Source organism: Hemiscyllium ocellatum, chromosome 37, assembly GCF_020745735.1.
Source record: "Hemiscyllium ocellatum isolate sHemOce1 chromosome 37, sHemOce1.pat.X.cur, whole genome shotgun sequence".
In the NCBI taxonomy this organism is placed as follows: Eukaryota; Metazoa; Chordata; class Chondrichthyes; order Orectolobiformes; family Hemiscylliidae; genus Hemiscyllium; species Hemiscyllium ocellatum.
The window spans coordinates 6,412,119-6,428,120 of record NC_083437.1 but is presented as its reverse complement, the minus strand read 5'-3'; the positions used below and the strand labels follow the sequence as shown (position 1 = coordinate 6,428,120).

Below are 16,002 nucleotides of genomic sequence, written 5' to 3'. Positions count from 1 at the left end.
TCTTGCAGAGTCGATCAGACTCATCTGAGATGGCACCCCCTAATTGGTGATATAGAGTACTGACAGAAAGTGTACTCTGAGCCCTTAGTACCCTTCTTTCTATGTCAGATTTGTAGGGATCAGTCAAAAGTGTGGTTTTTTTTGAATAAAATCCCTAACTTGGAAAAAAAACAAAAGAGATCCCTATTAGGTAACTCATACTTCTGTACTAACTGATCGAAGGACATCATTACATCGCCCTCAAATAAATCACCCATGCAAAATATACCCCTAGCTGCCCAACTTTTAAATCCAGAATCTATCATACCTGGTTCAAAATTCGGCATACCCACTAAAGGTGTAAACAAAGATGTTTTGCCAATATTATCTTCCCTCTGCCGAATTGCCCTCCATGCTTTAACAGTATTGATGACTATTGGGTTATGGCAATAACTGTCCTCACCTTGTCCATAAACAGCAAACTGGTAAGGGGGCACCTTGCCTGGGAGACTTCGATATCTAGCCATATTGAAGGAGGGTCCCCACAAACCCAATCACTTATGTAGGTCAAGAGTGAGCTAAATTGGTAATTTTTAATGTCTGGAAAGTCTACTCCCCACTCCCCGTGCCCCCCCCACCCAAATCTGTGAGGCAACTGCAGCTGAGCTAATTTAATGAGGGGCCGTTTATGGTGCCAGATAAAGGAGCTGAACCAACTGTTCAGTCTCCTGAGTGTTTGTTTATTGAAAATCAGGGGGAGCATCCGTATAGGGTACAGCAAATGAGGGAGAATATTCATCTTAATAAGCGCTATCCGACCTATCCATGAGACTGGAAGTGCCTCCCATCTTTGGAGATCTTGTTTAATTTTTTCAAATAATTGAATTTGAATTGGCTTTGAACAGCCAATCCAGAACTGGAATAATGAATATACCCAAATACACACAACCCCCCTGTGACCACCTAAATGAGAATCTATAGTCACCCTCAAGAGCCAACTCTTTCGTAAGACCACCCATAGGCATAGCCTCTGATTTAGCAAAATTAATCTTATACCCTGAAAAAGTGCCAAATGCGTGAATGCATTGTATCAGGCAAGGCACTGAGACTGCTGGATTTGTCAAGAAAATTAGAACATCATCTGCATACAGCGAGATCTTATGTAATTTTGACCCCACTTCTGGAGCTGATATATTGAGATCCCCACGAATGGCCTCTGCCAACGGTTCAACGTAAAAGGTAATGGTGAAAGGGGACAGCCCTGCTGGCTGCCCCTAGAAATATTAAAATTGCTTGATTGTACCCCGTTGGTAATGACCGCAGCAAGAGGTACACTGTAGAGAACCTTTACACATCTTATAAAAACTTCACCCAGACCAAACCGGTCTAGAGTATAGAAAAGGTACGGCCACTCAACTCGATCAAATGCCTTCTCTGCATCTAAAGAAATCACCAATCCCTGTATTGACGGCTGTTGGCATGCTTAAATTATGTTAAGCAGCCTCCTAACGTTATTGGAGGATCTGCGACTCTTTATGAAGCCTGTCTGATGCTCTTTAATAATAAAGGGTAACACAGTCTCCAGCCTTAACGCAAGAGCCTGAGAGAGGAACAATCCACATTTAAGAGCGAGATGAGCCTGTATAAAGCACAGTCTTCTGGATCCTTCCCTTTTTTAAGGATAAGTGAAATATCGGCCTCTCTCAGAGATGGTGGGAGACAATCATGACTGGATGAATCATTAAACATATTCAGCATCGAGCCTGACAGTATACTTATAAATTCCTTATAGAATTCACTGGGAATTCCATCAGGACCGGGCGCCTTTCCACTCTGAAGCTGCCTCACAGCTTCCAGCACTTCTTGCTCTGATAATGGGGCATTGAGAAAGGACTGTTGTTCGGGAGTCACACCCAGGAACTTCAGACCTCTAAAAAAGGATTCCATTTTGGCCTGCCCCTCCTCACAATTCTCAGAGTGATATAACTTAGAGTAGAATCTCTGGAACGCCACATTAATCTTTTTAGAATCGCATGTTAGGTTCCCAGACCCTTCCCTCATTGCTGTAATGGTTTGTGGGGCACTTCTCTTTCTGGCAACGTATGCTAAGTATTCGCCTGGCTTGTCACCATGCTCGTATAACCTTTGCTTTGCAAAAGCCAGCTCCTTCTTTGCCGTCTGCATGAGCACGGAATTTAGCGTAGACCGCAGTGCCATAATCCTCTGTGGTTTGACCAACGAGGATCTGTCAAAATAGGCCTTCTCAGCTGCCTTCAGCCGTGCTTCAAGGAGACATTGCTGCTCACCCTTCTGCCACTTCCTACTTGTGGAATATGAAATAACTAACCCTCTGGCATAAGCTTTGGCAGTTTCCCAGTGAACAGATGAGTTATCAACCGAGCCTATGTTGATGTCTAGGAATGCCCGAAATTCCCTAGAGAAATACTCCACAAACTTGCTGTCCATGAGAATAAAGGGGTCCATTCGCCAGTACCTTGAATCCACTCTAACATCCTTAATTTTAACCATGAGGTACACTGGAGCATGATCAGAGATGGCAATATTACCAATTGTACAGGATGCCACCAGATCCAGGGTTACCGCAGAAGTCAGAAAAAAATCAATCCTCGTGTGACATCTGTGCGGATTGGAGAAAAATGTGAAATCCCTAACTGTAGGGTGGAGACACCTCCAGATGTCCACCAATCCTAATTCCCCACACAAACCCAGTAACTGTTTAGTTTGTGTAGAGGGTATCGAGGGACCTTTAGGCAACCTGTCTACTGTGGGGTCCATGAGGCAGTTAAAATCTCCCCCTATAATGATGTGCCGAGACTTGAGACTTATCAGTTTAGAAAAAGCATCTACCAAGAATTTAAGAGGATGAGCTGTGGACAATAAACATTTAAAATGCCATATTCTTCCCCATTTATCAAGGCTTTAAGAATTACAAACCTCCCGTATGTGTCTTTCACACATTCCAACAATTTAAATGAGAGATTTTTCCTAACCAATATAGCTACTCCCCTAATTCTAGTATTAAATGATGAAAAATAAACTCGGTCAAAGCCATTCTGCTGTAATTTCAGATGCATCTTGTCATCCAAATGTGTCTCCTGTTACAAAGCAATATCCACCTCCTTTCTCAGACTCAAGAGTACCTTCTTCCTCTTAATTGGTGAGTGACTTCCCTTGATATTCCAGGTACACCATTTAATCAAATCATTAGCCATAATCTTCTGCAATTCCATTTAAATTCCAGACAGGAGTAACCCGAGCCTTAGTGCCGCATGGTCCACCAAATATAAAAGCTACATAAACTAAAACCACTACATTTAACAAACATACAAAATTATTAAAAATAAAAAACAACAGAAAACAAAAAACAAACCAACATATAAAGCGCCAATAGCGCTGAGTAGGGGAACTCACCCCCTGCCTGGAGGGGGCAACTACCCGTCCCGAACTGCCCTTAAATAGGCATCTAACCATCTCAACCACCTTCACTTCTCCCAGCTAAAGTCACATCGCAAGCACAAGCTAAAAAGAATAAACACCCCATAGAATGTCAATATGAAAAAAAATTCTTTTATTTAAAAATAAAAAGGGGAATAAATACCCCACCCATCCTTTGGTATGTCCTAACTTAGAAATTTAAAATGTACATCTTAACCACCGCCAGACATAGTTTGAACCAAATTATTATCAATAGAGGAAAAAAAAGGGGAAAAACAAAGCTCCAACCGGATTTCCTCCATTTCTTTTACAGAATGGTAAACGCATACCCAAGCAACAATGTTTATACATACTACAATTGTTTAAATTAGGTTAGCTTGTCCACAAAGTCTCTTGCCTTCTCCGATGTGTCAAAGAGATGCATGTATCCATCTAAGGTGATCCAAAGCACTGCTGGATATCTCAGGGAGTACTGAATCCCAAGCTCCTTCAATCTTCTCTTGACACCATCATTCGATTTTCATTTCTGGATCACCGCTGCTGAAAATTCCTGAAGAATCATGATCTTAGACCCCTTGTAAATCAGGGTCTTTGGATCCTTCCCCTGGAGTCTGGAAGCCTCCATGACTCTCTCCTTATCCCGGTAATGATGGAACTGCACCAGGAAAGGATGAGGGCATTGACCCAGACCCAACCTCCGTGCTGTGACCCGGTGAGCCCTCTCTATCTTCAATCCTCTCATGCCAGTCTCCAAGTCAAGGAATTTCGGAAGCCAATCTTCAACAAATTCCGCAGGCTGCTCACCTTCCTTATCCTCAGGCAGACCAATGATCCGAATGTTTTTTCTCCTGCCCCTGTTTTCAATATCATCCACTTGGTCACGCAAATTACGAACCTGCGTCTTCAGGGCTTGGATCTCTTCCTTGAATGAACTGGCATCAGCTTCCACCACTGTGACCATGTGCTCCACCTCATCCGTCCTCTTCTCCAGGTCTCCCAGCTGCTGCTCATGCTTCTGCAGCATGAGAGAGACTGGAGCCAGCTTCTCTTCAATCTGTTTCCCCAACATCTCGCAAGATTTCGAGAGCTGGTTCACCAGGTCCTGGAGAGTAATTGGCTCCCAGGCTGCTGCAGGCTGAGCTGCAGGCCAGGCCTCAGATGCTCCTCCCCCCTTTTTAGGCATTTCTGGACAGCTGAAAATACAGTTAAGTCAATTTTTAAATATTTCTTGGGGCTCCACAATCTTCCCAACGCCCCAAGAAATCCTGATGATCTGGATTGGGTGGGTTAAAGGACTGTCCTGCTCCTGCTGCGACGTGAAGCTCTGCAGTGTGATCTTCTCAGGTCGCCGCCACCTTAGATCCCCCCACAAAACGTTTTTTTAAAAGTTGTATTTACAGGTTAGCTGTAACAATGGGTGATAGCTCGGCAATATGTTGAAGGTGTTAGCCCCCGTGTTCTCTGTTTATGCCATGATGTTTTTAGATTAGAATCAATCTAAACATCATGGCATAGATGGAGAACACAGGGGGCTAACACCTTCAACATATTGTCTAGCTATTACCCATTGTTACAGCTAACCTGAAAATGTAACTTTTAAAAAAAACATTTTGTGATTTACACATGAAAGAAGTGAAACTGCCATGGTGTTCAAACAGATGAAAGACTCAACAGACAATCAAGGTATTTTCAATGTATAATTTCAGTTACATCACACTGTAAATTTTTGCTATAAATTCTGTGTCTTAGGATTGAGTCCTCCACTATCAGTTGATGAAGGAGTGACACTCCGAAAGCTCGTGTGTTTTCCTGTTGGACTATAACCTGGTGTTGTGTGATTTTTAACTATGAATAGGAAGGGTTTGAAGGGATTTGAATCAGGAGCAGGCAGGTTGGGATTATGTTTGGCATGGACTGGCTGGAGGGAAGGGTCTGCTTCCATGCTGCATGACTCTGACTCAATAAGGCAATTCCCGATACCTCCGAGATCAGTCAGCTGAAAAAGGGTTAATGAGTACAGAGAGTGGGTAGACCCTGACCACAAAGGATATGGTGTTCTCTCAGATGTAACCCTTGTGTAACTGGCTCATGCTGAACACTTTAACCTGTCACTCCTTGCTACCATATAATATACTGTAACTGTTTTTCTGCGAGTCTGAGGAATAACGTGGCTCTGACCTTTGGCATCCCTGCATATACCTGAATAAAGGAGAGTTGTTAAAGGTACTTTGTGTCTGGACTGGGTTATTCCTCCTACTCCAAAACTTGGCAATTGCTGGTCTTATGAACTTCTGAGTAATAGTTCTGTTAAACAGGCAATCCCATAACCTCTGGCTAATTTTCTTATCCTGACTGAGGAGCAGGCTGTTGCATTGCACCAATAGCTCTCCCATCCTGAAGAGACCTGATCTCACAACCTACCCCAGTTGTGAGTTCAGGTTGTTAATATGAAACTGACTTTCTGTAAAGCTAGATGGAATTTAGGCTGAAGATGTTTACAGAGCTGAAGTGAATGGCTGGAGTTTTGCCAATATTAAGCTGGCAGAAATTTTAGCAGACCTTGATCTGACACTTATCACCTGTGGCTTGAGGATAGAACACTGTTTTCTCTGTGTCAGTTGTCGGTTTGTTGGTTTAAGTCCCATTCTGAAGCCTTGAACCTGTCTTTTGACTGCTGAGCCAGTCAAGGCTCAGAGTACAGCATTACCCAAGTTGCTGCTGTTGTACTTGCAGATGAGATATTACCTTCCTTTTCAGGTGGACATTAAATTTTACACCAGTGTTTTGAAGAAGAGTGAGGGTAAGAGAGGTCCCTCGGGGCCAAATTAGTTTCCTCATTTTCCTAGATTTATCCTTGCATGTTTTATAAATTGAAATTCTTCTGATATCTCTTCCTATTAAGTTTTGTAAGGTGCCTGGAAGGAACATTGGGGAACATGAAACTGCTGCAGAAGGTGGAGGCAGAGCAGGGTTTGCATGTGAACGTTGTCCTCATGCTGCTTGGTGCAAAAGCAGTCTGTAATTTAACTGTAACTGTACCTTCCATTTAAAATAACACAACCACAGAGTTCAAATCTCTAAAACCAGGGGCATATATACAAGCTAAGAGGGGAATCTTCAAAGGACATGTTGGGGGCAAGTGTTTTTACACTGTAGTAGGAGTCTGGAACGTGCTGCCGGGGTGGTAGTGGATGCAGTTATAAGCGACTTTTGGATAAACACATGAATATGGAAGGAGGGATATGGATCATGGATAGGCAGAAGGGATTAGTTTAATTTGGCGTCCTGTTCGGCACAATATCGTGGGCCAAAGGGCCTGTTCCTGTGCTGCACAGTTCTGTGTTCTAACTCCATTAGCATTGTGGTTCAGGGGTATGAGAGGCACCTTATCACCACATCATCAAATGCTGTGTGGGGCAAATCAGACCAGTTTTTATTGTTACCGTCTTTTTCAGATGGTCTGAAACATACTGAGAGAACCTGTTTGGTTGTGAATTAGGGTTGCCAACTCTTCTTAAATATATTCCAGGAGAATTCCTCACATGACTTCCGCCAATCATTAGCCACTCTTACGATCTATTGTGTTCGAACACCGATTAGAAAGTGAAAATGTTCATTTCCCAATTGGATAGTGCTTGAACATCGGTCAAAACAGTCTTTGTTTCACCTCCATTTTCAATATTTGTTACATCTGGTACAGAAGACTGTGCAAAGAAACTGATAAACACCATCCCCCACCCAGTCTTTTATCAAAGATCCATGTGATTTTTCTCCAGGGTAGCACACAGCAACACCTAGAGATCAAGCTTCAATTCCCAGAGACTCCAGACCAATCCTGGAGGGTTGGCAACTCTGTATAATGTTGTGAGGTCCTCCGTTGGGAATATCATCCTGAGCAACCTGATTGCTGTTTTGTATGATTGTATTCTGTCTCTTTAAATTACGATCATTTTCCTCCTTCGGGTTTGGGCTTTCAGAATCTGAAACATTCCAAACCCTTTGCTCATCCTGTGGCTCTGTTCTAGGTATTATTGTAGATTCATACACAACCCACAGCTTCAAACGGATCGATTTACTGTGTGCTGTCTTTACTTATAGCTGGTTTAACTTTTTGTTTTGAGTAATTGTAGTTTCTGATCATGAATCTTTTGTAGATAAACCCAATCCTGCAAAACGGTTGGAGAATGAATACGAATCGATGACCAATGCAACAGAACGGATTCTGGCAGCCAGGGATCCCTCTTTCAATCGATGGGAGATCCCACCGGAAAATCTGACTGGGAATTTGGAATATATGCAGAGTGGAACTTATGGACCAATATACAAGGCTAATATCCTCTCCACAGATGGGTCTGGAGAAGTGAAAGCTGTATTCAAATCTCTCCATGGTAGGTGATGAATGATCCTTAATGTTTTTTGGATGACAGAGTATAAGCATCACATTTGGAAGTTTACCTTCTGTGGAGGGATTGCTTTTCTTAAAAACAAAAAGAAAGTTCAGAGTCTCCTTCTGGACTAATGACTTAAAATCCAGCGTTTGTCATAAAGCTACTGACTGCAGACCACTGTGGTGTTTGTGGAAATGTGTTTATATTATTGTTTTTGACAGGGTAAACGTGTAAGACCGCTAGCATTGCTTTTAATTTTGTTCAGCATACATGGGTTCAGTTTAGTTTCTCTTTTAAAAGGAATTCTGGGAACAATGACACCTCTGTATAAAGGGTTCAATTGTGAAACTTGCAAGCTAGGAGAATGTGGTTAGAAATCTGCATATTATTAGAACTGAGAAAGTTTAGGCTCTCAGACTTTGGAAAAGTTTATGTCAGACTTGGCACAAACTTATCAACTTGTTTCCACAGTTCATGACCAAGAAACTACTAGGAATCAGTTAATTAGAAATTTAAGAGCAGAGATGGGTGTGCAATTTCTCTGGATTTCTGTCTCTGTAATGAGTAGTGTCAGGAAATAGGTTGACACTTCATTCTGTGTAATTGAGATCTTGCCAGTTCTATATTTAGCCAGATTTGTTTGTTTTTCTTTTGCGTAATAAAATTTTGTGCAGCAGTTAATGAAAATCTGCAGCCTCATGTGAATACCACAGTGGTGACCAACCACACTGAAGAACTCAAACAGAAAAATGATCTATTATCCCAGAGTTCATTCTGGAATGTGACTTGTGTAACAGTACCATCGACTGAGATCAGAACCCTTTCAATTCATCACGTGCTTTTTTTTTTAATGAGTCAACCCTACTCATCTACAGCCTTTAACAGTGGGATAAGTAACTCTTGAAAACCAAATCCTTACCAATAGCTGTATATTGTGGATTGCATCAGAACAATCCTTTTATATATTTGCTTAACTTCATTTTTTCAAATTACAGATGTGGCCAACATTCTCCTTCTAGAACCTAACATTCTTGGCCAGCTGTAGCTCTTGACCAATATTGCACATTCAACTGGAATATTCAAAGTGAAATGCAAACTTTGATATTCTGGATTTTACTATTGCTTCGTTTCAGTTGTCTAATGCTGTAGGGTTAAGGACTCATCATTGAAGAATTTTTATATCGAATTAAAAACATAGTAGTAAGCTTTGGCACTGTTTAATGTTACTGGTCATTGTGGTTCTAGAGAGATGTGTGGTGAATGATATAAGTTGGGTTTTGCTGTCAGAGCATGGGACAGATGTGTAGTGATTGGACACAGGTGTGAGGGACCCAGAATGCCAAAATTGCAACCTTGTGCCAACTGGCTCCTGTTGTAACTTGGATGATAAGCATGACCAGTTCCATCCAGATGCACTCTCAAACTGACATTGGGAATTGTGGGGCATGGGTGCCTCTGGCTGAGCAGCATTATTGCCTGTCCCTAGCTGCCCTTGAACTGAGTGGCTTGCTAGATCATTTCAGAGAGTAGTTGAGAGTCAACACATTACTATGGGCCTGACCAAGTGAAGATGGTCCTTTCCTGCAAGATAGGAGTTAGCCATACATGTTTTTCCAACAACTGACAATAGTTTCGTGGTCATTGTAGATTATTAATTTCAATTTTTTTAAAAATTGTGACCACATTCAGATACAACAGAGTGCTTTGTCCAGTGGATGACGTGTTCTTTTATGTTTAGTAGTATGGAGGTTCAGGTTTAATGTATGAATTGGACCCTCTAGACTAGACTAGACTTACAGTGTGGAAACAGGCCCTTCGGCCCAACAAGTCCACACCGACCCGCCGAAGCGCAACCCACCCATACCCTTACATTTACCCCTTACCTAACACTACGGGCAATTTAGCTTGGCCAATTCACCTGACCCGCACATCTTTGTGACTGTGGGAGGAAACCGGAGCACCCGGAGGAAACCCACGCAGACACGGGGAGAACGTGCAAACTCCACACAGTCAGTTGCCTGAGTCGGGAATTGAACCCGGGTCTACAGGCGCTGTGAGGCAGCAGTGCTAACCACTGTGCCACCGTGCCGCCCATGATTAAATCAATTGACGGTTTAGCCATCTATGGAGCCTTTGAAATAGGTGAAACAATGATACCTGGGATACCTAACTCCAATGTGTGGAACTGCCCTATGCCCCAGTGATTGGTTAGAATGTCTACAACAGATCTACACAGCATCGCCCACTTCCACTCCCATCTTACGTGCTTCAGGAAATTGTAGTGGTGACTTCACTATATCTTTGCCACCCCAGTAAAAAGATGGTGCCAGGTAGGAGGTAGGATTGTAATATTGCGTATTTGTATAAATATGGTGGACTGTCACTTTTTAAAAGTCTGGTCATGTGACAATGATATCCTTGGCCATTTTGGACAGGAAACAGCTGGGTCTAACTTTGGTCCCTTTTGAATAACCATCTTCATAATAAAGCCTTCGCTGTTTAACACTTTGGACTCCTCGTCTTCCTCCAAATATAACGTAAGACGTAAACTGGCCACATGCATTGCAATCCACTGGGTCAAGCCACTTATTGTTAAAAACAAATTGAATCCTTGCTGCAGATCCTAGAAGCACTTTGATAAAGAGAAAATAAATCAAAATATATCATTGTTGAAACAAAACAGGTACAGTCAGCAATGGGGAAGAAAGAGGAATTCACTGCAGGGAAGAGGTGACCAGCACAGAAGAGGCTCATCACATGCTCACCCTGAAGGAACACTGAGTATGAGGACTGTCCACGGAGGGCAATGGCTTGAGCTGGGGCAGAGATCCAGAAAGAAAAGAGCTGCATGAGGAATACCTTTTTGGAAAATCAAATCAGGGCAGGACTGTACACTTAGTGTGGCTGAACAAAGAGACCTTGGAGTGCAGGTTGCTCGTTGCTTGAAGGTGGAGTTGCACGTAGATAGGCTGGTGAAGAAGGCATCTGGTACACTTTTATTGGTCAATGCATTGACTATAGGAGTTGGGATGTATGTTGTGGCTGTACAGGGCATTGTTTAGGTCACTTTTGTAATACTGCATTCAATTCTGGTCCCCCTGTGATAGGAAAGGTGTTAAAATTGAAAAGATGCAGAAAGGATTTACAAGGAGGTTGCCACAGTTGGAGGATTTAAGCTCTCTGGAGAGGCTGGGGCCGTTTTCCCTGGAGCATTGGAGGCTGAAGGGTGACCTTGTAGAGGTTTATAAAATCATGAGAGGTTTGGATAGGGTAAATAGGCAAGGTCATTTTCCTAGGATAGGGGAGTCTCAAGCTGGAGAGCATAGGCTTAAAGTGAGAGGGGACAGATTTAAAAGGGACCCGACGGGCAACTTTATAACCGAGGTGGTATGTGTATGGAATGCGCTACCAGAGGAAATGGTATAATTACAATATTCAAGAGGCATCTGGATGGGTATGTGAATCAGTAGGGTTTAATGGAATATGGGCAAAAGCTGGCAAATAAGAGTAGATTAATTTCTGATATCTGGTCAGCATGGGCAAGTTGGACTGAAGGGTCTGTTTCTGTGTTGTCCATCTCTATGACTTTATAATCTTGTTTTAGACGATATAAAATCTGGTAGCGCTTAAAATATTTGTACATCATGCTCTGCAGATCTCTTCCCAGTTTCCAGATGCACGTAGATCACAAAGATGACATTTTCTGGCAAAACAATTGAGAGAGTGGGGATGATCTTTACAAGGTTTGGTTATCACCACTTGTTAGTGATAATAGTCCATGGTTTGTGTCAGAAGAGTTGATAGACTATCTAAAGCAGAACAGAATTCAATACATTGGATCAGCTCCTCATCATCCAGCAATCGATGATTTAGCTAAAAGGTTTATTCAGGCAACAAAACATTTTTTGTGAATGGACCAAACCACAGCCCACTCGATAACTGAGTTCTCTGGCACTACTCATTTTGAAATATCAGTTGAGCACAATATCTGATTTGACAAAACCACACATGACGAAAGATATTGAAAACCTGATTCTGTTGATTCCTGTGAACAATAAGAGAACAAGGCAAAATGCCATATTTTCCAAAATGTCAAGAAGTGTTACTGAAGAATTGTACCAATCGGGAGATGAGTACCAACCATTGGTTGGTTGACTCCTACACTCTGCAGATGTAGAATGGTGCAGATATGCATATCAACTCTTGGGAGCAAAAATGAATGTGCCAGAGACAACATTAACCTAAGATTGTCAAATAACTGCCACATAGAGACCTGGATATACATGAGGACAGAATAGTAACTGAAGCATCTGTGGGAGACACTACCTTCGTGGAGGAGATACAATGACATTGTGCAAATCTCCAAACATGCTGTCAGCTCAGGAAAAGACTGACAAATGATGCTCTTAGCATACCTAGAACACCAGAGATTAAAAGCAACTAGAAATATAAACAAGGTGGGTGTGCCAACAATCACACTGGAATCAACATCCTCTAGAATGTCTTGCCTACTGACTATATACGACTAATTACTGTAAGTGGTTTCATTGCAGGAATGTCTGCTGTAAAAAATGTGTACATATGGTGGGCTGTCACTTTAAGACTGTGATCACATGATGATGACATCATTGACCACTTTGAGCGGGAAATACAGATAATCATTCTCACCTCAAAGGGAATGTCCAGCCATAAAAGTCCATTTCTGAAATTTTTTTTAAAAAGGAACAACTCTTGCAGTTATGCCAGCTTGATTTGTATAGGACATTAATTTCTAGGTCAACACACTTCATTGCTACCACCTGCACAAGCCGACAGTGAATGGATGAAAGCTTATCGAGGATACACAGGAATGTAGAGGTGGAGTTACAATCAGATCAGCCATGATCTTATTGAACGGTGGAGCAGGCTAGAAGGGCTGAATGGCCCACTCTTGTTCATAACGTTCACCAGCAAAAACTCTAAACGTGGATATGTTAAAGTACACTGTGGCAAAATGCACTTTGATAAATCAGTCAATTCTGTTGAAAGATAGTCGCTGTATGCTTTGTTTTGCTGCAGATGTATTTGTTAACTCCCCAGTGGTGTGCATCTTAAGTGTAAACAACATGAGTTGAAATCCATTGCTTCATCTGAATCACCAGTTACATACGTTTTCATAAGGAATCAGTGTACTTAGGGAGAGGCACTGGGGTAAGGGGGAATGGGCTTGGGGCATTCAGATGTGGGGAAATGGGAGGTGGGGCACTGCATATGCATAATAATCTTGAAATTATTTCTTAGTCTCACTTTGATTTTGGGGCTGGGAGTTTTGATTCTTTTCTGTAATAATTTTGAGTTACTTAGAATTTATTCACGTACAGGTGAGTTGCAAACTAGTGAATCCAGGTTCTGATCAGCATGGTAACACTCACTCTGGAAAGGATCTGAAATTATCTTGAGGTCACATCCTTGCTGTAGTCCCCAACCTGATCCTGCGTAGACATTAATGAGTATTTTTGAGAGAAATGGGCTGGTTTCCTGGGAGACATTAATTGTATTTCAGGCCATCCCTCAGCTTCACAAGTGGGAGGGAAGGGTGACCTGATCTTTGAACTCGTGCTGATGTGGAACAGAGTGGTCACGATCTTTTTCTTTCAAGTCTGAAGGTCCTTGTGTGACAGTAAAGGCATATCATGTTCTACTGTTTGCTGAATTTGTACTGGTCAGCTGTACAAGCAAGTGATATCAAAAATTTTACTTGACATCAGCCCAGAATTTGGCTGAATGATTTGTGCCCGTGGAGTCTTCCAGTATCTTAAGTGAATACAAAACTCTCTGCCCAACATTTCAGTTTGTACCAAGTCTCATTCACTTGTTATCCCCGTGACACTGAATCACACTGGCCTCTGGTTCTGCCACACTTCTTTTTATTTTAAATTCCGCAACCTCACTCCTTTTTATCTTTGCAACATCATACCATCTTTTGAGAACCTTGTATTCCTTCAACTCTGGCACTTGGTGCAACTGTGATTTCCTCAGCCATTGGTGAGTGCATCTTCAGCTGTCAAGGCAGAGTTTTGTTGAACTTCCTGTCACCCCCCCCCCCCCCTCTTGCTTTGAAGACAATCAAAACAAAACCAGTCTTTTTGATTAAGCCGTCTGTATGTATTGATGCTGAGTTGAAGGCAAAGGTGTTCTGCCTCTGCTTGGATGTTTTACTACAGATTCCATTACACTGTGAGACTGTTCAGGCCATCAATACCATACTACAATAATGTAATATAAAAATGTATTTGTTTATTATTACAAGGACACAGGGTTCGATGATCTTTGATTTTGCACTGCTGTTGCTCAGTTAAGAGACAGAAATTGTTTTGCTAATGAGGGTATTACTCTGGAGTTGAAGTATGGGTGTCAGCAGAGGGAGCTGCAACCTCACTTTTCAATGAGGCTGATCTTAACCCTGTGACAAGCCCAGTGGAAACCAGGCAGATGAGCAGCTAGGATTGAACCAATTACTGCCTAACTCTAATTCTTATTGCAGGATTTCCTGTTCCTGAGTTTGGTTTGCACTCCCTCCTAATATAGGTGGCTATCTGCAAATTGGACCTTCATATCCCATGATAACCAGGATCTGATCCTAGAATCCACCCTGGGTTTTCTGCCAGGCTGAAATCCGGTGACGCTTTGCATCATCTGCCAAGAGACAATCCATTACAGTCAGAAACTTGTCTTTTTGGGAGGCCAGAAAAACCTGTCCCGACCACACGCAGATGCCCAATGCTCTAGTGGTATTTTCCAATGCTATAGAAGTCAGTGAGAGGTACTGATTGTCCTATGTTTTCCCCTCCATTTCTAGCAACACATGCTATTCGCAATCTACAAACCTGAGTTTCATGTTTGTCTCATTTTCTCTAGACAATGCAAATGCAAAGGAGATTTTGGAATACTTGGACTTTGTGAAGTTCCACATGAAAGTTTGTAACCATGATTCCATTGTGAAACTGTTGGGCTGCAGGACAGAAAAACTACCCCTCTACATCTTTCTGGAGTATGTGAGCGGGGGCTGCCTATTGCATTCATTGTGGCAATTACGTGAGGTTTGTGGATAGCTTTTTTTTTGTTTCAAAGTTCATTATCAGAGTAGAGTACAATTATTGCCTTGATGTCAATAGTTACAAATGGTTGTATTATAATTGTTGTACAATTTGTATTTGATAAGAGATGACTGAAATGTTCAATTCCTGAATCAGAATGATTAATGGCATCATCATTGCCACCATTGGTTAGAAACTCAACTGGACCAGCTGTATAAGCACCATGACTACAAGATCAGTCAAGAGGCTGGGAATTCTACAATAAGTAATTTGCATGATTTACAATCCTCTCAATTCAGCAGAGTCAACATTGTTTCTGATGTTCAGAATGTCCTGCTTACCTCACTTAATCGTGTACTCCAATGTTTCCAATAGTTCCCTAATAACACATGCTGGACAAGCTGGCCTAGAGAAATCTGCTCTCTTTCTGCCTTGATTCTTCAATAGAAGTGGTTTTCCAGTCTGTTGGGATCTCTTGTAAAATCTAGGGAATGTTGGATGATTGCAGTCATTGTCCAATATCTGCAGTTGCTTCTTACAAGATTCTAGGATGCAAGAAATGGCCAGATCACCACTGGAATACTGTGAATTGTTCTGGTCTCCTTTATCTAAGGAAAAAAAGAACAGCTCATTAGGTTGGTCTGAGTGTAGAGAGGCTGTTCTTAGGTAAGTAGGTTTGGTGTTTAGAAGAATGAGAAGCAACTTTATTGAAAATATCCTTTAAAGGATTTGCCATGGTAGACATAGAAAGGTTGTTGTTTCCACTTAAGGGAGAGTCAAGAACCAGAGGACATCATCTTAGAGTAAGGGATTGCTCATTTAAGTCAAATGAGGAGGAATCTTTGAGTGTGGTGAATCTGTGGAATTCTACAGAGGGCTGTGGGGGCTGGGCAATTAAATATGTCCAAGGCTGATACTGATTTTTAACCAGTAAAGGAATCTAGGATTGTGGGAAACAACAGGACAGTGGAGTTTGGGATTATGACATCAGCTATGATCTTATTGAATAGAACAGTAGATTCAATAGGCTGAATAGCCTGCTTCTTCTACATCTTGTGTTGCAGGTCATCAGGTTCAGGAATGTGTCAGCCTTTTAAGCCCAA

At 42.0% G+C, this 16,002-nt stretch overlaps 1 protein-coding gene across 1 annotated transcript in view; it reads left to right on the top strand.

Annotated features, from left to right (window-relative positions):
- Positions 1-16,002, top strand: part of si:ch73-206d17.1 (tyrosine-protein kinase STYK1) — a 103,500-nt gene that overhangs the window by 50,655 nt on the left and 36,843 nt on the right. The window contains exons 4-5 of the mRNA XM_060852260.1: positions 7,590-7,823; positions 14,721-14,902. Coding sequence (XP_060708243.1) covers positions 7,590-7,823; positions 14,721-14,902 — 416 coding nt within the window. The remainder of the gene's footprint in view (positions 1-7,589; positions 7,824-14,720; positions 14,903-16,002) is intronic.